General features: G+C 41.2%; 1 protein-coding gene across 2 annotated transcripts; it reads right to left on the bottom strand.

Annotated features, from left to right (window-relative positions):
* Positions 1-2,535: 2,535 nt before the first annotated feature.
* Positions 2,536-19,327, bottom strand: FBXL3 (F-box and leucine rich repeat protein 3). 2 transcript variants are annotated; one of them, XM_021548067.4, is made up of 5 exons: positions 19,139-19,327; positions 14,673-15,036; positions 12,445-12,567; positions 9,304-9,475; positions 2,536-4,451 (listed from the first exon to the last, which is right to left on the bottom strand). In XM_021548067.4, exons 2-5 carry the CDS (start codon positions 15,033-15,035, stop codon positions 3,808-3,810), a joined length of 1,302 nt encoding a protein of 433 aa, XP_021403742.1. In that variant the 5' UTR covers position 15,036; positions 19,139-19,327; the 3' UTR covers positions 2,536-3,807. The 2 variants fall into 2 exon arrangements, with proteins under 2 accessions (XP_021403742.1, XP_085449871.1); XM_085593745.1 differs by lacking the exon at positions 12,445-12,567.
* Positions 19,328-21,773: the final 2,446 nt, after the last annotated feature.

The raw sequence follows: 21,773 nt of genomic DNA, 5'->3' as shown, positions 1-21,773 counted from the left end.
GTTATTGCTGTTTTGTGGGCAAGCAGGAACACAGGAACGCAACTCTGCAGTTTCATTTGGCTTGAGCCAAGCTAATACCCTGCTACAGCCAGAGACGAGAGTACACAGTGCTTGGATTCAAATAATGAGTGGCAGAAAATTACCCTTGTATTCAAAAAGTCACTAAAATTAATTAGTTGAATTGCATTATCATGTAATGCGATGAGCATGAGAGATAATGGGAGAAAAATGAGAGGATGAGCACACCTTTCTTCAAGATACGTGAAACTTCATCTTTTACCAAGACTGAAAGACTTGAGTCTTTTTTTAGCCAAAGTCAGCAGGCCCTTGTGACTGAGCTCATCTTTGGATTAAGATACTGTCATGGTTTCATCCCAGCCAGCAATCAAGCACCACACAGCAGCACCAGGAAGGTAATCGAAGAGGCTTTAGGGAAGTGAAAGGGGCTGCAGCAAGCTAATCTACAGAAGTTACATTCTCATTGACACATATTTTCATGTCTTTGAAACCCTCAATGTTGTTAAACCCTGAATGTTTCCTGTTTTCCCAGGAAAAAGTCTCAACATCAAAAACCACCGTTCAAAGCTCTGAAGGGGAAATAGGATCACAGAGCCAGGCTCATAGATCACACTGCCAACCACGTGAGGATTCCTCCATGCAGCGTGTCTGTTTCACACTTTGACAATTGGTACCTTTAAAGTGAGGATAGTGTTCAACATAGGAGTTGCCCTTTATATAACATACATGAGTTCCTTCTGAGGCAAATATTTATGAGAGAGCTCTCACGTACTTTACTTCTCTCTGTGCTTGTTTCTGCTCCCTGCTTTTATGCACATTGCACTTGAGGGCAAAAACATACAATCATTCTGTACTACAGTGATTTCCAAATCTGCACGCTGGTCTTGTGCAAAACTGCTGCATTGCCACACCTATGGGCTGCTCAGGGTTGTAAGCCACATTTCATTCCAGGAGAGTTCTCCAGCAAAGCAGATCTTGGCTTATCATCCATCAAGATCAAAATCTCAAAGCACCATACACTGAAAGTCACTGGTACCAATGCTCTCTGCCTTCCCCCTCACAAATCCACCCCCAGATGTTCTAGATTAGGAGAGCTGCTGCCTTCAGTATCTTAACTTGTAACTTCTTGGATTCAGAGGTAAGATTTGTCTCTACACGTTAACTCCTACCCAAAGCTGGACAAGTGAGCCAACACTTGAGTTGTTATTCTGAAAAAAAGAAATAAAGGTGATCTTGGGGAAAATGATATATGTATGACACTCATGTTCAAGTTTCTAATGAACTTTGTGAGTCTGTGGTACTCTTCACTATTTGTGCCGTGATTTATAATGTATTTACTATTAATTTGTTTCAACATCTAGAAGGCAAAAGAAGACATACAGAACTTGCTCAAAAAGCACTGTAGGCTTGCTTGTCAAGTTTATGTTATAGTTGGATTATTTGAATGAAGGATGCAGTAATTGACTGAATGTATAAAAACTGCTGGAAGAACTGCTCTCCCATGGAAGAGAGAGACAACTGCTTTTAAGCAGTTTTCTGGTGCTGAACATCTTAATAACCAGTGTAATGTGGTGTTGCATTCAGGAAGGACTTTTTGAAGTTGGTGCGACAACAGCCTTCTCAAAGCCGGCCAGTTACCTTGCTGGGGAAGCAGTTCTGCTTCAGCCAACCCTGCCACCTTCAGCTCCTAATACGTTCCTCACGCTAGGGTCTGACAGAGGCCTCTCTGGCAGCAGCAGAACACTGCATTTCCAAGGTGTGACTTCCAGGAGTGGGATCTGGTACTAAGGCTGTGCCTTGCCTTTCATTACTCCCACTACCAACACCTTGGTGACTTACCTTGCAGCATCAGGACACCTGCAATCAAGGGCCAGAGAGTTTTGGCTCCATTACTAATAGTATTTCATATTAATTTAGTGAAAACTAAATCCTATTCCCCAGACTACAAGTGTTACTCCATCTTTCTCATACAGGCAGTTCTGAGAGTCGGGTTATAAAAGACACAGAGCTTTTTTACTTTTACGGACTAAATATATTGACACCTTTTGTACAAATAAAAGCAAATTATAGTATTACATTAATTTAACAAATTCTAATACAAAACCCGGGTATTTCATAAAATGCAATTTTAAAATCAAAGCTCTACAGAAACATACAACTCCCCTATAAAGATGTCCAGTCTGCTGAGCATTGTTTGCTCAAAATATAGCTATGAATTTAAATACACTCATAAGTGTATTACACTGAATTATACATTTGGATAAACATGACTGAAATCAGAGATGAAGGAAACCTACTTATTACCAGAGGGAGCTGTACAGTGCAAGTGAGAAGCAGCCACCAGCTAAGCTCAACCCAGCCCACGGGGCAGCTCTGCCTTGCTGAGGGCTTACCATATCTCCCAAATATGCAGCTGTCTGGGCAACACTTCAATGTTACCATCAGCAACCTCAAAGAGAAAATAACTGTTGGCAGTAAGAAATGAAGTCACAAACCACATCCAGATCACAGGCAGTGTCTTGCCTACACCACTTACAAACTAAAACTTTCTTTAATAAAACTGATTTATCAAATATTCAAAACAAATTTTTGCCTATTGTTCTACTTCACCAAGTCTACTCCTTTTGAATTGTTAAACATTATGAAATGACTGAACTAGCTGAATTAAAGGTATACAAAAATTATCATCTATCAAACATCCACTTTATACATAAACATTTCTGAAACAGATTTACAGTATACAGTTAGTTTATACAGCTTAAGCAACTGTTCCAATGTCATTTCTGTCAAACCGAAAGCAGCCAAAAGGTCTAAGGTTTTATGACAAGGTCCTTGGTCAACATTCAAATTTTACCTTTCTCACCTCACACTGCTCACACCTATGTCATCAGAATAACATTGCTGGGTTCATTTCACAAACCATACATTATTCCATCCCACCATATGCTGCCAAACTGGTTAATGTGCAAGAAAAGCTCATTAACCCCAGTGTGGTTTTAAATACAATGTATCTACATTTTTTCCCAGAATGCTTTCGCTTCCTGAGCTAGACATAAAATACCTTAAAACAGGTTTAGACGCAGATCTGAGACCCCATAAGCAAACTACATTAAAATGCATAGAGTGTGGAAAAAACCCCACACCGCTTTTGGTAGCTCACACTACTGGTTGTTAGCGCTCTAAATACATTTTAGATGGATCTAATAATCTGTTGAATAAGGTAGTAAACTTACTATTTTAGTTGTCTAAACTTATTATTGTGTATTGCTCTTGCCTTTATGACTTAACAGAATGTGTGTATTTCACAGGCTACTAAACGCTTCTTATAATCATCTTGTCATCAAGGTGACTGGATTTAGAAATGCTACAGTCTGTAACAAAAGCATGCAATTTTGGTAGGGTTTTGCTTAGCTTTTTAAGATCAAATATGATTGTGTCCAATACTAAATCAAAGAAAAACAGCATATTAAAACTGGTATTTTGCAAGTGCATTTCAATATTTTAAATAATTTTTATTTTGAAAAATATCTGAGGTCACCTTTAATGACAAAGAATAAATCTAAAACAAAATCCTGAATTTTGTTTAGATGAAAACAGGTTTGGAGCTGTGAACTCTTTTGGTTCTCAAGTTCCAAAACAATTTTTTAAAGAAAAATTAATTTTCTAATCAAACCATTAATTAACTTGCAGCAAAATCTATATTATTAAATAAGCTTATACAGGAAATTGCAATACGGTAAGCTTGTGTTTAAGGTGCTACTCCATTTGCCCTGGAGTCTTTTAAGGACTTTACCAAGTGGGCATCATGTCTGGGAACCAGACTCTACCAAGATGCTTTGAAACCTCCCAATGAATCTGCTCTAAACTGTATTTCTGATCAGGAATCAAAACTTCCTCCATAATAGAGAGCTGAGAGAGGCGACCGCCACACATCTTCACAAACTCCACAAAGGCACTGCAAGAGACTTCACATTCTCCGAGGCCCACGGCCGACAGGTACTTGCACCGCTCTGCGATGCAGATCAGCTCCTCGTCCAGCGGCCGCAATCCATTGGCACACACCACCAGTTCAACCAGCCGCGGGCACGTCATCCCAACGCGGCCCAGCACGTCCTTGCTGACTGACCTTCCGAAGTAAAGGTGAGTGACGGGTATCTCGTAACGAAAGAACGGGTCAAACTCCTCCTCATACAAGAAAAAGTACATGACTAAATTTACTTTAGGAGAATGCTTGATGAAAGCGTCCCAGCTGCTCTTCTGAATCGTGTGGAACTGAGTCTGTCCGGGATTTTCACTGACCACATCAATGCGCAAGTGTTCTAACCTGACGTGTTTCTCCGAAGACAGAGCAAGCAGCAACTCATCGCTCAGCAGGTGGTAGTTCAGCGCCAGCTCACGCAAGCCATGGCACTGGTCAGCCACACAAAGGATACCTGTGAGAAGACAACACGATGCAGGGCGTTACACAGATAAAGGCACTGATGACTGAACGTAAAACAGGAGTGAATTTGTTCATGTGTGTCAGGAGGGTGCTATGGGCACCTATTTCAAATGTGCAACCAAGACCTTAAATCAAAACCAAATCAAACCGGACAAATGGAACATTAATCTTTTTCACAAGCAGGATCTTGTGACTTCTTTGTACCTACATGTGAGACAGATACACACAATGTGACTACATCTCTATTTTGCTGGGAATCAAGAAGTGAACAAACACATAAACAGAAGTGGCAAATATATAAACAACATATTCTGACTGTTCATCCTTGTTGTAAGACCATATACACTCAACCTCATTTTTGTAAAACGTCCTTACTCATGATAAAAAGTATATCCTTAACCAGCTCTGGAAGAACTGCTGAGCGCTCTGTGGCTGACAAAGCAACAGAATGAAATTTGTCATCTGAAGAAAGCAAAAGTAAAATGAATGTTAGATTTTAATTCAATAGAGAGGCTGCTGCTGTCAGTATTTGTTTTTTCTAGGAAAGTATAAATCCTTAAATTTGGAAAAGTACAGCAAAAAAAGAGACAAAACCAGCAATTTTCAGATTTTCTTTAATGATTCAATATAATCTGCAGCTCACAGAAGACAAAAATATTAAAAAGAGAATCCGGGTCAGTCTAAGGTTTCCACTCACACAAGCGATGGTATTATACTGGTAGCAGTACTGAAAAAAATAAAAAGCACTAAGAACAGCATTCAGTCCTCTGCATTTCATGTGACCCAGAAGACTGCATGAAATGTAGGATACGGCCTTTCCATTAAGAGAAGGGATGAGAACATAGCATTTACATGGAACTGAAAAACCTCAATACACTGTAGTTCTGAAGCAACAGAAATTTCTGAAGAAATTCAGAAAACAGCAGTTATTTTAAAGTCCAGCTATTAAATTTAAGAGAAGTCTATACTGAGCATAGAAACACTTTCTTAAAAAAAATCACTGCAAAAACATTGCATGAATGAGGAGAGTCACTATGATCACTCTCTAAGGAAACTCAAGACATGCTGCTTCAGAATACCTAGGTTTGTTGAGATATAAAGTATTTTAGGCAGTTTCAAGATCCATATACATCTTCTCATCTTGACAAATCTTCTTGTCCTGGCTGCAATCCTTCCACAAATCTTTGTTAACTTTAGGGGTACATTATGGACCAGTGCAACGCAAAAAGGGAAGAGCTGGAGTTCAACTTACTGTGATTTTTATGGGTCTGGAACTGGATATGCATGGTCTGTCAATGCAATTATGCATGCTACATACAGAGTTAACAATGAATACAGTGTAGACAGCTACTAGAGAGCCTGCCTGGAGCCCATGTACTTCACAGAACACCCCTAGGCACTGCCTACACCTTTGTGTCACTGAGAGGTAAACAGCTCTGCTCTCTGATCTTACAACACAGAGTTGCATCAAAAAAAAATCCCTGACTTATGATGTCCCTTATGAAGGCACACCTGGTCTGCTTCCCAACTCCCACTCCAAGAGAAGCAGCCCTCCTACCCCACGCCACAACACAAATATCATTTTTACAGGAACATTTCCCATTCCCTCTGTTCCAACAGTTATTATTTCAGAGCGGGAACAACAAACAGAAGTAACTTCCAAAAGCTCACAAAGATTAGAAATACATCACTGCCTTTGTTTATCCAGCCCAAACTCAAACGTGCGTCTTTATCTTTGTACAGTGACAGAGCAATTAACTGTTTTATATAAATCTTATTCTTTATCCCTGCAGTAGTGGAGTCTCTTCTGCTCTACTTTCATTACTCTTTTCTGTCCTTCACTAAAAAATTTCTTGAGAACTGACCTAGTAAAGAACATCCCCCCTCCTCCAATCTGAAGACATTTTAACTACATCTATAATTAGTTTTTCAACTCACAGCCCTTTTGGTTCAACAAAGTTTTTCCATATTTATAGCAGCCTGATAATTATAATAACCCCTTTACCAAAAAAAAAAAAAAAAAAAAAAATTCCGGTCACATTTTCCTTCAAGAGTCTCATGTTTGCAGCCTGCCTGCTCTTGAAGCCAACTATGCACATACCAATTTCTTTCTTTGTTCCACTCGTGGGTTGTCCCTCCCTGGACACTAGATGCCCACCAAAGCTGTGCAATCACTCCCTTGCCCAGCTGGGCAGGGAACAGAGAATACAATTAAAAACTCAAGAGTGAAGATAAGGGTCACAAGGAGAGATCACTCACCAATTACCATCATGGGTAAAATAGACTCAATTTGGGGAAAGCAATATATTTTCAATTGATTCAGAGTAGGGTAACGAGGAATAAAATTGAATCTTAAAACACCTTCCTCTCACTCCCTTGTTCTTATCAGGCTTAACTTCCTCATGATTTTCTCTACCTTCTTTCTTCCCAGCAGCACAGGGGGACAGGGAATGGGGGCTGCTGTAGTCAGTTCTTCAGACATTGTCTCTGCCACTCCTTCCTCCTCAGGGGGAGACCACCCCCACACTCTTTCCTGGCTCTAGCATGGAGTCTCTCACATGGGAGCAGTCCCCCAGGACTCCTTCCAGTGGGAGTCTTTCTCAGACTGCAATTCTTCACAAACTGCTCCAGCATGAGTCTCTTCCATGGCGTGCAGTCCTTCAGGAGCAGACTCCAATGTTCTGCACAGGGTCAATTCCTGCCACCAAACCTGCTCCAGCATGGGGCTCCTCTCTCAACACGTGCTTCCAAGACACTCATGCAGCATGGGCTTCCCACAGCCTCCTTCAGGCATCCTCCTGTTCCAACATGAGATCCTCCATGGGCTGCAGGTGGATCTCTGCTCCACCATGGCCCTCCATGAGCTGCAGGGGCACAGCTGCCTCACCATGGTTGCACCATGGGCTGCAGGGGAATCTCAGTTCTGGCACCTGGATCAGCTCCTGCTCCTCCTTCTTCACTGACCTTGGTGTCTGCAGAGCTGCTTCTCTCATGTATTCTCACTCCTATCTCCAACTGCAATTGCTCTCCTGCAGTACCTTTTCCCCATTCTTAAACAGGTTTTCCCAGAGGCCCTACCAGTCACTGATGGGCTTGGCTTTGGCTCTGGTGGACATGGGGAAGCTTCTGGCAGTTTTCACAGACACCACTCCTGCAGCCCCCTCACTGCCCCACAAAACACTCATGCAAACCCAGTGCATCCACTTTTTTCTCCATCTCAAGGCACACCCATATCTGAATTAAGCAATTAAACTCTCCTAATGTTTGCTCAGCACTCCCTGGTTTTGTTACTAATGCATCTTTCCTCAATCTATTCATCCTCCATGAAGGACAATAAAGTTGTCCTCCTTAAACAGGCACGACCATTTCTTACCCATTGTTCCTTCAACTTACAACCATGCAAGACACATCAATCAGAACACACCTGTGTCTCCTTCCAAATTATCAAGTGTATGATGTTCCAGTGAAGTCTTCTAGCAAGGATTATCCACAAACCAGCAGTCTGCTAGAGCTGACAGGTTAGTCTTCAATCCAAGCCCAAGGAAATTACTCTCTGCCTAGCTACAAATTACTGCTGAAGCCTTTTCCTCTTGACAGACATACTACATTTGCACTTCTCAGACAAATTCTCAAAACATCTAACAAGATGTTTTCTAACAAGGATTATCAAAAAACAATTTTAACCTGGAAAAGCCAGTCCCTCAAGCCAATTTATACAACCCCCATCTATAATTAGAAAGCTTTGGAGGAGGCAGTATTACAGTTAATTCTGTGAACACTGTACTGGACCAGGCTGCTGCAAAACACCAGTCTCATATTTTCGGGATTTCTTTATACAAAACCAAACACAAGGCTTTGTCTGAGAGCTACACTTGCAAAGGGTATTAAATTTGTTTTGTTTGTTATCACCACAATAACACGCCCTCTGCAACAGTATACTGCTTTCCCTTTTCCCCTTGTAGGAATCCTGCTGGTGAATTTGACAGATAATAAATCTAGCATTTACAGCTGCAATGTATTTGCATGGAGAAAGTTATGGTATTATGGTTTCTATAGTTTCTACTCATCCTCTGAAGAGGAATCACACTAAGTTGCCAGCATTTCATTACAATCCCTCTTCCCTTTCTCAGTGAAAAACTGTAAGTGTTAAGTTGATGGTCTATGAATAAATCTTAAACTTGCTGTGTGTTGCCTAAGTCTACCGCAAATGTTAATTCTGTGAACTTCAACAATCTTGAGTGATTTCATTCTGGTATGAGCTGGCTTCATTCTTCTTACAGACACACTTAAGAGTATTTGAGAAGTACATTGGTGACTGTAGAAGTTTTGCATAGCTCAGTCTCATCTCTGCTTTTTGATGCTGTCTGCAGTTTTTCTCCAGCAATGACTTTCTTTCAGAATGACTAAATCAGCATCTTCCTAATCCATGGCATGCCAACAGTCAAAACCCACACATAATGAAGTATGGAAAAGAAACTTGTATCCCAAAAAAGCTTAATTATATTGGGATATTTTGTCATTGCACAAATACAGCACAATCAATTTGACATATTCTCATTAAGTTCCACAAGAGGTTGACTATTTGCCCACCACAGACATGCACGATTTTATCATTAGCCCAGTAGTCATTGGGAAGTGGAAGGACAGATGGATTGACCACCAGCTGAAAGTACTTTATTCAGGGAGAGTTGCCAGTAATACCACACTCATCATCCCTCTTACCCCACCCCTATGTTTTCAGAGGTATACTGGTTTCAGACAGAATTTAATGCATGCATTCAAAAATCCCAACCAACCAACCAAAAAATCCCAAACAGGCTAACCCCAAAACCACAGTAGCTTACCAGCTGGAGAAACATGAGGACAGCTGCTCATTTTCAACAGTTTGAGCGTGTCGCTGTTGTTAGCCACCAGAACCTTGAGAGATGGATCATCTACAGGTGTGTCATCAATCTTAAGTGAAGAGAGGGATTTGGAGTTCACAAACACCACTGTCAGTGCAGAAATAAAGTGAGACTGAAAAAAAAAGGAAGTTTAAATGAAAAAGTAGGCTCTGAAGTAAAAATCTCAATGGTTTCACACTGTGCACAGCAGCCCTAGCTTTTACTTTTTGACAGCATTTGCTGATAAAGCATTATTTTGATATTGAATAATTTAAAAATAATATTAAACTGACATTTTTTAGTAGAGGAAGTGTAATAACTTTTTTCTGTCCATTTATGAATTGGGCAAATCAGGATGTGTAACATTAGATGTTAATCAGGAACCTGATCCTGGGCAATCCACTGCACAAATTTAAATCTACAGAAAGACCACAAGCAAAGGGAAAGCCTAGAAGCCCTAATTTTAAGGATTTTGTTTTTTATGGCCTTTGAACAGATAAGGCAAGTCACACTCTAAAAGAAGCATCTTCTAGAAGAGGAATTCGCACATGGCAAGTTCATTACTGAGACGCAAACAAAATCAGGAGTGTTTGTATCCACTGCCTGCCTACCACCCACACAGGAGTATTTAGGGTTTGGACAGATTTCTCGGAAAGCTAACTGGAGAGGTCCAAACAGAACCAAGGAACAGGAAATCAATTAATTACTGAATAAGTAGCATAGATAAAGTAGGACAAGTGCTCAGAATTTTTGCATAACCACTGAAACTTATCATTAAAGACAGATACCTGGGAACCTGAACTTGAGAAACACAGACTAAGGAGCAGATACAACAGTGATTCACTGGTGAGATGAAGTGAAAGTTAGTTCATCTTCATGATTTCTTACAAGATTGACCAAATAGAAGACTTTAAAAAAGTATTATTTTCTCCATGCGCTACCTTAAGTATCTTTAAAAAATTAACTTGTCACTTGAATTTCAAGCCTATTTGACTCTGAGCCACAGGCACATATTCTGAATACAGTTATATGAGAGAAAGTCTGCTGGCAACAATATTTCTTCATTCTTAGGTGATATATTTGTGATTTTTGATAAAACTGCCACACAATTAGATTTAGAGTAAGACTTACTGCTTTCATGTTTACACAAACTTTCAAAGTCAGTTCTTGCAAATGGAAACAAAGTTCAACTTGGAATCTTTATGCACTTTGGCTTTAAGGACCACTTCAACTATCCTGACAGTATGCTGCTTATATGTGTTATGTACAGAAGAAAAGATACTTTAATATTGTTTCAACTTTGTATTATGAGAATGTTAGTACTCATTTTTGTTCTCTGTATTTAGAAAAAGAAGGCTGAATCTTCTAGTTTGAAGACCTAATAGGAAACAGGCAATATCCCAACATGTAAAAGACCAATACTGGTCTTTTCAGTATTGCCACATCTGTATCTGTACTATGATTCTTTAAAAGATTCTACTCACCTAGAATGTACTTTGTGAAAAGAAAGGCAACACAACTCTAAATATGAGTTAGAGATATTTGCCACATGTCAGCTCACTTGATAACAAGAGAGCACTGATGAAGATAATGCCAAGAAGTTCAGCCTTCCTACACAGTCTGATAAAAATAAAAAACTCCCATCACCCAAAAAAAAAAAAAACCTCCAAAACCACAGCAAAGTATTAACCATTTTCCAAATTAATTCATCTTTGTCTGCTTTTCATCAAATGGACCTGTCACTAACAGTCCCCACAAGAATTCAGTCATGGCCAAATTCAATTCTTCAGTTTCACTAGTTGTCCCTTATGCAAGCAACAAAACTATTGAAGTCATAAGCACCAAAAGGCAAATTATCCTTAGAGCTAATTTGGGCTTATTTTGAATCTATTGCTTAAAAACCAAATGTGAACTTATTGAGAACAAAAAAAGGAAGCATTTTTTGTGCTTTATAAGCCTTTAAGTTGAATAAGAACATAGCATGAACAATTACAAGTAATTACTCAACAAGCTGGACATGACTCTAATGTATCCCTCCATTGAAAACTAAGAAATCTAAAGCAGCATTCAGATTAATAAAGAAGAGTAACAAAGTGCTGAAAGAACAAAATATTTTTTAACACACTGTGGATTGTTTTCACTACATTCAGGTTTTCTTATCATCACACCTCAAAGAACATCAGAAAAGGAAATCAGAGCAAAACTAATTAAATATCTAAACAGTCTCTTTGAAAATTATGGATTAAAAATACACATTCAAGAGAGCTACATGATGTGGCAGTGACCACTTCAAGGATAATAACTGATAACCCTTCTGTAGCTAACCTTACCTGCAGCCTACTTCCTTTCCTGAGGCTGTCTCTAGCTCTCCCTTGTCCTTACTGCCATCACCAGCCTTGACATCACTGACATCTAGCCAACAGTCTGTTTGTATCTGGCCCTTCACAACCACTCCCCTGCTCCTTAGCAATAGTACACTTCCACCTCACTAGGAGGAATGCTTCTCCAGAAGCACATGAAAGAGATTTGTCATCCAGATTAAATACTTTCTAACAAGATCTGATTCTTGGTAAACATGCAAGGTAAAAATCTTACATCTGAAATCTGAAAATTTGAGAAATACAGTGCACTTCACCAAGTTTGCTAATGCTTGACTGCCTGATGTGAAGCCCTGCAAATCATGATCCTATTTCTTTCTGAAGAGATTGTGTAAGCCCTATATCAAGTCCACATGGATAAAACTATTACTCATTTGATTGTAACGGTCTCCTAAACAAATCCCACAACACAATTACACAGATCTGAACTGTCTAGCCTCTTAACTTGCACCATGCTGCTCAGCACCACATTGAGGTCAACAGACAGGAGGGCTTGAAAGAACAAGGTCAGGCCTACGCTCTCATATGATTCAGAGACTGAATGGGAACTTCATATATCCATCACTCTACATATCAGCTCCTCTCTTTATTAGAGGCCAGACAACCAATAAACTTTTCTTTATCTGAGATTCATGTTCCTACAATAGAACTTTTCATAAAGTTACAGAAGTACTGTATGAAACACTGCAATACTTTGCAATAGAAAATATACATAATAAAATACCTTTGGTAAATCCATGAAGCTTGGCCGGGCAGTTGAAATTAGCCCAAGTGTTTTCAGAGAGCAATTCACAAGCTGTGATAAAATATCACAAGCTGCTTCTGCAGATTCCTTGCTACTGTCCACCTTGAAACAAAATGAATTTCAGAATTCATTGTTCAGAATGCACTGCAAATATACTATTTAACTTTTTTTTTCACTTTACTTTCTGAAATGTGATGATAAAAAAAAAACAAACCTCATGGTGAATCCATCAATGTTATTCTTTATTCCCCCAAGAAATATGAATCAAAAATATAGGACAATTTGCTATAAATTTACTACTCTTCTAAACACTTTGGTAACATATAGCATGGTGAGGGGTTACCTAAACAGTTTGTTCCAAGGTACTCATTCCACATCAAATAAGAAGAAAGTGGAGGGTCCAGAGCTTATTCGACTTCCTCTTTACATTCCTCCTTACCAAAATGCAAGAATCCTATAAATCCTTTACTATGTACAAAAGCCACTTAATTTTACAGTGGTTCAGTTCATAAAATTGAGCTGCTGGAGCGTTAAGTGCATTATCATAAGAACATGAGTAACTGGCCCTTTACCATTAAAACCACAACAGATGCAATTGATACTCTAAAAAAAAAACAAGCCAAACCAAGCAAACCAACACAAATCCCAAAATCTTCATTAGTCAGCTTGCTGCCCAACCAAATCACCTAGTGTGTCTCCAGGGGACTTCGCCTGACATTCAGGGATTATTCTGAGTAACCCCTTATGTACAGCAGCCATGACAGCTTTGCAAATCTACAGAACAGTATAAAGCTTGATCACAGGATCAAATTTAACTCCACTGTAAGCCATGCTACCTTGGCAGCAATATATTAAGTCCAATGAACTTTTCTCCTCAAACAGTGAAATTTTCTCCTCAAACACAAGCTGAAAACCTTGACTTTCAACAGTCTCATCCTTCTTTGCCTCAGAAAACACCCCTCTTGTTTTCAGCTTTTACAGAGTACTGCTGAGTGTTACACCCACTTCCTTGTGTATTCTGCAGCACAAGGACAACTGAAGTGACACATGAAAGAAATGATGGATGACCCTACGAGCAAAGGGCACCCAAAATTCTTTGGGTGTAAAGCAACACAGACAAGAGATAAGACACTGGGAGGTCACTCCACTACAGCCCTAGGTTTTCTTTATTTGGATGCCAATAAAAGCCCTGCAAACCACGTGGTAACAGTTTGTACCTGGTATTGCAAGCAAGCAGTAGCAAATACATGTGATCAGGCAGAGGTGACTCAGCTCCTCACATGCTGATGATGATCCCAGCATTAGAACTGCCTGATCTCAAAACAACTATGCTGAACTTGCTGCAGACCATATTTCCTTTCCAAATTTCTCACACAGCTGATGCATATGCAGCCATGAGATTCACAGCATCCTTCCAAGACACACTGGTATGTAAGCCCTTATTTTTTCATGTGCTGAAAAAAATTTTACAATGTGAACAGAACTAATTCTCATCAAATGGTATTTCTCAGTCAGGCACAGTCACTACATGCACCTATGCAAATCACATGTACTTTTTCAGTCCCCTGAAACACAGTTGCACTGAGTATACAATCCCATACAATTTAATATTAAAATTGCTAGTTGATGACTAGTAGTACTGAAGTCACTCTCTGTGCATTAGATGTTTTCTAACCATGAATACTGGAGGCAAGTACCTACAGGATGTGAAATGGGGAAATGCTCAACTTAGGCATCCTGACTGAACTTAATTCTGAGGCAGTAACCCACACATGCAGTTGTATCAGAACAATTCCTGTCCACTTCATGAAGCAGAACGTTAAGCAGCTAAATTGCTACAAAGAAAACTCAAAAAAAACAAAGAAGCCAAAACCAACCAAAAAACTCACAAAAAAACCCCAAAAAACAAACCAACAAAGGACCCACAAAAACAAACACAAAACCCCAAACAAACCAAAGCACCAGCCAAAAAAAATCCCATCTAACAGAAATAAGACAATGAAAAGGTATGTTCAATACTGTTATTCCAAGTTTTGGTCCTGAAAATATACCCAAAGAAATTAATTGGGAGGTAACCTTCATGTCCATTTAGAGAATCCATTTCTTCTGTCTATTAAGCCTGGAAACACGGCCACCTACCAGACTGACAGCTGCCCTGTTCCTTTCAGAATAAAAGTTACTTTTAAAAAGCCTGTAAAATACACTACCTTGAAGCTAACATACTGCAGGTGATTGGAATGCCTCTTTATTATTTGTTTGATTAGTTCAGGGTGTGTAGTCCTCAGGTTTGACGTGGCTGGTTGATTCAGCTCAAATTCAAAGCACCTCCAGAGATCAGGCATATGAAACACCTGGTTCCAGCTCCTGCAGACCTGGGATGCATGAGCACGATCCAGAAGTGGCAAGTACTGGAACACCTGCAGGATAATGTCTTGGAGCAGGTTTGCCCAGTCAGGACTCTGCACAACTGTGGTTTTCTTCTCTACAATCTTATGTCTCTTGGATTCCTTCTCAGTTGTGCCTTCAGATGAACTGCTGTTGGCCTCATTAGTTTTCCTTCCTCGTTTCATTCTATAGAAGTAATAAAAAAAAAAATAAAATATTTATTTTGTAAATGTAAAAGAGCTGAGAACAATATTAATAGAAAAATGTGGAGATGAAAAACTCATTCATTTTATGCAACGACATCTTGGCAGGGCTTTTTTTCCTGCCATATATAAAAGAAAAAAAAAATATAAGTAACAAACCAAAATGGCAGTCCAGAAATGACAATATCATCTAAACTGATATCTTTAATATTACTTATTTAATCATTAACAATGCCAACCCATTTATAACAGTCACTCTCCTTTCAGTGTTTCATTTATGTGTTTGAGAACACTTTGAACCTAATCTGTTTTACTGTGTTGTTGATTATTACTCTACTGTTCAGAACTAATGGAAGGATAATCTTCTAAACAATTTTTTGAACACTGACATAAATATCCCTGCCCAGTCCTATTTATTGGGAACAACATTTGAAACTGTGAAGATAAAACCCAGGCAAGGAAGTAAATAATTATTGTATGCACGCTTGCAAGTGCTGCATGTAGGAGATGATATATCAGACCAAATATTTTTTTTCTCAGATAAAAAGAGTATTTTCTTTTTTAATTCATTTATTTAAAAATGCATTACTTTAATAGGCATCTGTTTTAAATGAGTATCCTTGAAAATATATTTGATCAAATCCATTGGTGTACTTTCATTTTTCCAACTAACTAGTAAATAGGCATTACAGAAGTTTTCCAGTCTGGAAGTTTCAACACACAAAAAAATTTTAGAGAAGGGCCAGAAAAATTTCTTCAAAATTGTGTTAAATTCAGCAAGCCTGAGGCAAAATATTGTAGCATATGCTTTTTCCATAATTACGCGACTAAACTTATACCTTTATATTACTCTATTGGAGAGGAAAAAGCCCTTACCACTACACATATCTGAAATACATCCAGGGCTCACCGAGTTTTAATCCAAATGTGTTCTTTTGTACATGCCATCTTACAATTGAACTGGCATCTGATCATTTATTTTTAAAAGCCTCAGTGTGGTGCACATCATGTCCCAAAGGGTTCTGCTATCTGCTGCCTCATACTCAACTACAATATGCTCAATTCCAGTCTCTAAAGAGCTGAGATAATCCGGGGGCAGGGTGAGCCTGACACATAAAGCACCCCCAGCCTCTCTGATTTCTGGAAGATAAACAAGGTCTTCACACACAGCGAAATCACCATGGTTTAACATTCAAGTACAACTACATGTCTAGGATTGTCATGTACCCAGGTCCCTCTTGAGATCTGAAAAGTTACGCTTCCCTGCTATGCACTAAGTCTGGAAGTACTTACTAAAACAAGATGCCAGCTAAAAATTATACTGTTCATAATCCAATGCATCACAGATTATTTTCTCAAAGCCAGCACCTCCCTACCTATCTTTAAAAGGCTTTAATCCTAGCTACTCACATGACAGAAGCAAGCTATCACTTAAGGTCTAAAGCCACTCATAAGATGATACAGACAAACCTGAACATACGGTCACGAAAGACCGATGAAGAAAATTTGTCTCGACATAGTTCAACTCCTATTTTTACTCCCAGCACACTTGAAAGCAAGCATAGGATGAAAACAGTACTGGGCAAAAATCTCTACTTGCTTCCTGAGAACTATTTTCCTTGATTCACTTCCCATCTATGGGACTATGCCGAACACGATTCCTGTGCTGGAACAAGCTTTCTGCCAGAGACAGAGTTCTGTTGCTAAGCCACTTCATCAGTGAAGAAAAGCAAGAAAACAGAACAGTGACTCAGAACCATCTGCAACTAACGAAAATATAAAGGAATTGGATTTTGCAACCATGAAAATGGATTCAACTTAAAATTAATCAAGAATTAATTGGCAAATCCACTGCAAGCCTGTTGTGTTTCTGTTAGAGGTAATAACTCAGCATAGTACAAAAACAATATTTATAATAAGATAGTCTGAAATGCAACATTAGTTTAAGCTTCAGGCTAAACAGATATTCCAAACAACTAGGTTATAATGAGCATTCACCACAGGCAAGCTATTAACTTGCCAAATTCAGGCTTGCCTGTTTGAGTTCAAGTCTTTCCAAAGCCATCTGTAAAAAGCTACCAAGATACTGTTAGACTAGGCTCTTCAAGTCCTCCTTTACAGAGATCCTGTCTCATCTTTTGCTAGCAAGGCAGTAAATATGCATAAATGTTCCAGTTAGGTAAGCTATTTTTATCACTGCATTAAGGTAGGGTTTGGGGTTTTTTTTTCCCTCTTTTTTTGACTCCCTTTCAGAGAAGACCAGGAGGGAGCTGCCACTGATAAAACTGTATTCATGTTTCTTCTGGGGAAAAAAGGCCTCTGGGATGTGCTGACAGGAGTGGACCAGATCATCAGCAGCTCTCAACGTGCACCTCTGAGCTAACTGGGATGAGCTCTAAGTAGTTAATATGTGCTGGTTACCGACCAAAACCTACTCATGGAAGCTGTGGGATACTGTCCCACATTTTTGCAAACAGCCAACTTAAAAAACTAAAAGACAACGCAGCCATCACTTAGTGGTATATTGACAATGTTTTCTTCTTCCAAGAAAATAAGAAGTTATATGCTCTAAATGCCATGACTTAAAGCAAGGGATGGGGAAAAAACTTCACCTTTCCAGACAACTTTTTTTTTGTTACTGACATCTTGTAATTAAAGATGTCAAGATTAAGATTTTTGAAACGTTTCAAAAGTATTTCCTTCACAAACTTTTTCCAAACAGGAAAAAAGTGCCTAAGCTCAAGACTTAAAAATGCTATTTTAAAAACTGCGTGACTGTTTTGTCATCTGATTTTTTACCAATTTGTTAATCTAGATTTTGTGTTCTCATTTCAGAACTTAAAGTATCAGAACAGTTTTTTTTTAAATGTAACTGTTTTCAACCTCTTCACATGCCAACAATAAAACAAATACGAAATTTAAAGAATGCATATTTGCCTGCAGAAGTTTACAGAGCTATCTGAAAATATATTTACTTTTAAAAGGCCACTTAAGAGAATAAACCTTTCTGGATATTTAACGTAAGAACAGGCAATGCAATTAGAAGTTCAATTCACTTTGCTTTATGTATTCAGTAATTTAAAGATCTGACCACTTTTCAACAAGGAAGATGTGGATGCAAAATTCCATACTAGCAAATTACTGTATGAGTAAAACCTACTTTTCAAGGAGTGATTGCTTATCACTTCTTAAAAGCGAGATTGATGGTTCATGCGTTTTTAACTCTCTCTGACACACTCAGGACACACACATATCGTTTTTTAAACTGCTGCTATAACCACTTTGTTTTAGAAGCTAAGATTTTGCCAGAAAGGAAAATAAACCAAAAAAACCAAAGCAACAAAAACACCCAACTCTACCGGGGCAGAGAGATGGGTGAAAGCCGGGTGCCTGCCTGATTCCTTAACATTTTTCCAAGTAAATTTCTCCACCTATTATAAAGACTTGTTTCTGAACTCCGCACCTGGGCGCAACCCAGGCTATCTTGTTTGCAGCAGTCACGTCCAACCCTAATCACACAGCTCAGTCACCGAGCAGGAGGAGGAGCACAGCACGTGCTTAGCATTGTTTTTATTGCCGAGTAAGGTGCAGCCAGGACACAACGGCAGTTAAAAAAAATAAAACACAACCAAATCCAAACAAAACGCACTCTGCAGAGCTGTTTGCACCGACTGATAACGCTTTCCCAAGAGCCTGCCCACCCGAGCTCGCTGCGCCTCACCCCGCTGCTCCGGGAGCACCAGGAATGCGCGGAACGGGAACACGGGCTGCAAGAGGGGGCGACCTGGACACGAGCCCAACTCCGCGCAAACAGCCCGCTCCGCTGGGCACAGCGGGGCTTCACCATTTATCACCGCTGTCGCGGGAAAGCTGCGAGGCAGCGGCCCCGACACGGCGGACGGGATTCCACAGTCGCCGGCCGCTCCCGGAGAAGGCTCCCCTCAGCTCCTGCTTCCGGCCCGGCCCTGCGGGGCGCGGGGCTCCGCAGCCCGGCACGCCCCGAGCTCCGCCGCCGCCGCTGCCCGGAGCCCGCTCCCGGGGCCCGGGACCCCGGGACGCGGCCGCCGCCCCTTCCGCCCCATCACCTGGTGGCTCCCTGCGGCGCTTCGCATTAACCGGGGCTCGGGCCGCGCTGGCGCCTCCGCTCCGGCCACATCAGCTCTCTCCGCCAAAGCCGACCCCAGCGCCGCCTCTGCTGCCCGCCCGCCCGGCCCGGCCGCGCCGCTGCTCCGCTCCTTCCCTGCCTCGCTCTGTTTACTTCCAGCGGCGGAAGCGACGCGCGCCAGCCAAAATGGCGGCGGGCGGGCGGGCAGGGGCGGCCGCGCCTCCCTCGGCCCCGCCCGCGGCGCCCCCGAGCCGGGGACGGCGCCGGCTCCGCCTCCCGCCTCGCCTCGGGCCGGGAGGGAGCCGTGCAGTCTAGAGAGTGCCGAGGCTGATCCAGAACCAGTGGGGTTGCAAAAGTCCTCCGAGATCAGCGGGTCCGGCCTGTGATCGAACGCCCCCATGTCAACTACGCCATGGCACTCAGCGCCTCCTCAGTGCCGCGTCCAGTCTGTCCTTAAATGTCTCCAGGGTTAGTGACTCCACCACTTTCCTGGGCGGCCCATTCCACTGCTGTCACCCTTTCTATGAAGAAATTCCTCCTTCCCTGGCGCAGTCTGTGACTAGGTCATCTTGTCCTGCCACTGCTTACCTGGGGGAAGATGCGGACCCCAACCTGACTACAGGCTCCTTTCAGGAGATGTAGAAAGTGACAAGGTTCCCCCCGACCCTCCCTTTTCTTCAGGCTAAACACCGCCAGCTCCTTCGGCTGCTTGTGTTCCAAGCACTTCACCCGCGCCCTCGTCCATCTCCGAGCACGGCGCAGCCCCTCCATTTCTTTGCGGTAGAGCAGGGCCGGCGCCGGGCACGGCGCAGCCCCTCCATTTCTTTGCGGTAGAGCAGGGCCCGGCGCCGGGCACGGCGCAGCCCCTCCATTTCTTTGCGGTAGAGCAGGGCCCGGCGCCGGGCACGGCGCAGCCCCTCCATTTCTTTGCGGTAGAGCAGGGCCCGGCGCCGGGCACGGCGCTGGAGGCGCGGCTCACCGCGCACGGCCGCGCCGCGCCCCGCGCCACTGCCGGCGGGCAGCGCGCTGCCCCGGGCACCGCCGGCCGTGCAGTGCGGCTGCATCGCCCGGACGGCCGGCTGTGCGCTGGGTCTCAAAGCCCCGTGGGAGGCTGGCCTCAGGAACAGATCTACGAGGAAAGCAAACCACCACTGTGGCCTGGGGCTGGCAGGCACCGGGACTGATGTGCTTGGGATTTTGCCCAAAGTGATGTGTAACATTCCCACGGGCTGCAAACGCCTTGCCATCGTGTGTCTTTCATGCATGTGGTACACTCCAATACGCCTCATTTTTCAGCCCTCTGTGTCCAAACTCTTTACAGTTGTTGAGATTCACAAAACTTAATTATTCATTTATTGCAAACTATAGTAAATAAATTACTGCTCAAATTGTAGTAATCCCAATTCTTGTCATTTAATTTCTTGGAAACGGCACTTGTGATCTTGTGCTTGCTCCAGTCTTGAAATGGCTTTGAAACATTCTTCAGTGGTCACTCAAATGTCACCATTCCTGAGGCCTTTAAGACGCACTGTATAGAAATACATTTCCTTGCATACTTTAAACCTGTTTTTTTTTTTTTTTTTTTAATATAGTTCCTTGAGATTATTAGTGAAGAAAAAAAAAGAGACTTGTCCAGAAACAGAATTGTTTTTTCAGTGAGAAACATAAATTTTAATTAGAGTTTCTGTGAGAAAATAATCTCTTCTTCTTCATTTCAGAATGTCTTGAGCTGTTTACTAAAGCTCAGCCAATACAGTTCTGTGTGTATTTATGAATCTATATCCAGTCTTCAGCTTTTCAGAAAATGAAACAAAAATCTAGAAATATGAGGTGAGTTATCACCTTACCTTGAGCAGATTCATGAATACCTTAGACAAATAGCAAATATGTGGCTGTATAATTTGCTCAGTTATATGCGACAGCTGTACAAACCTTGGTAGGTAATGAGATGTGTTTATGAATGAAGCCAATGCTGTCAAGAAACCTGCAATAACTGTTTTGCTGTCCCCATCTGGAAATGTTCTGTGTCTTCCATTCCCACTGCATAGGAATTCCCTTTTCAGCCCTTGTGTTCCAGTTCAGAGTTGGTTTCTAATGATGGGAAGATAAAACCCTATAATTACAGTTTCTAGTAAAGACAAGTCTTATTTGCAAGTACATAACTTGCAAACTGCTGGAGATGTGGGAGACAAAGTCAGACTGACTGCAAAGGTTGGAACTAGACATGGGCCCAGTCTGTGGGGAGAAAGATCTATTTTTTATCAACAGCTGCTGCTTCTCCTGGTCACCTCTTGTGAAAAATGCCATTCACTTGTGTTAAAACTTTAGAAGTTTAATAGTAATAAAATAGTAATAAAATTAATAATAATAAGAATTTGGACAACCAAAGTTAGGACGATAAAAGACAATAAAAAGCAAAGAATTACAGATATCCTGGTGCTTTGCTCTGCCCCCAAGCACACTTTGCTAACAAAGGATTAACCCTTAAAAGCAATAGCCTATTGCATATTCATATATCTCATGTGACTCAAACCTTTTCAAACTAGGGTGCTTCTTAATTTTAGCTTCTTCCCCTCATCTTGTAAATAAACCTTCTTGTCTCCTTGGAGTCTGGG

This window comes from Lonchura striata, chromosome 1 (assembly GCF_050655825.1).
Source record: "Lonchura striata isolate lonStrDom1 chromosome 1, ASM5065582v1, whole genome shotgun sequence".
Lineage (NCBI taxonomy): Eukaryota > Metazoa > Chordata > Aves > Passeriformes > Estrildidae > Lonchura > Lonchura striata.
This window is presented reverse-complemented; position numbering and strand designations above follow the sequence as displayed.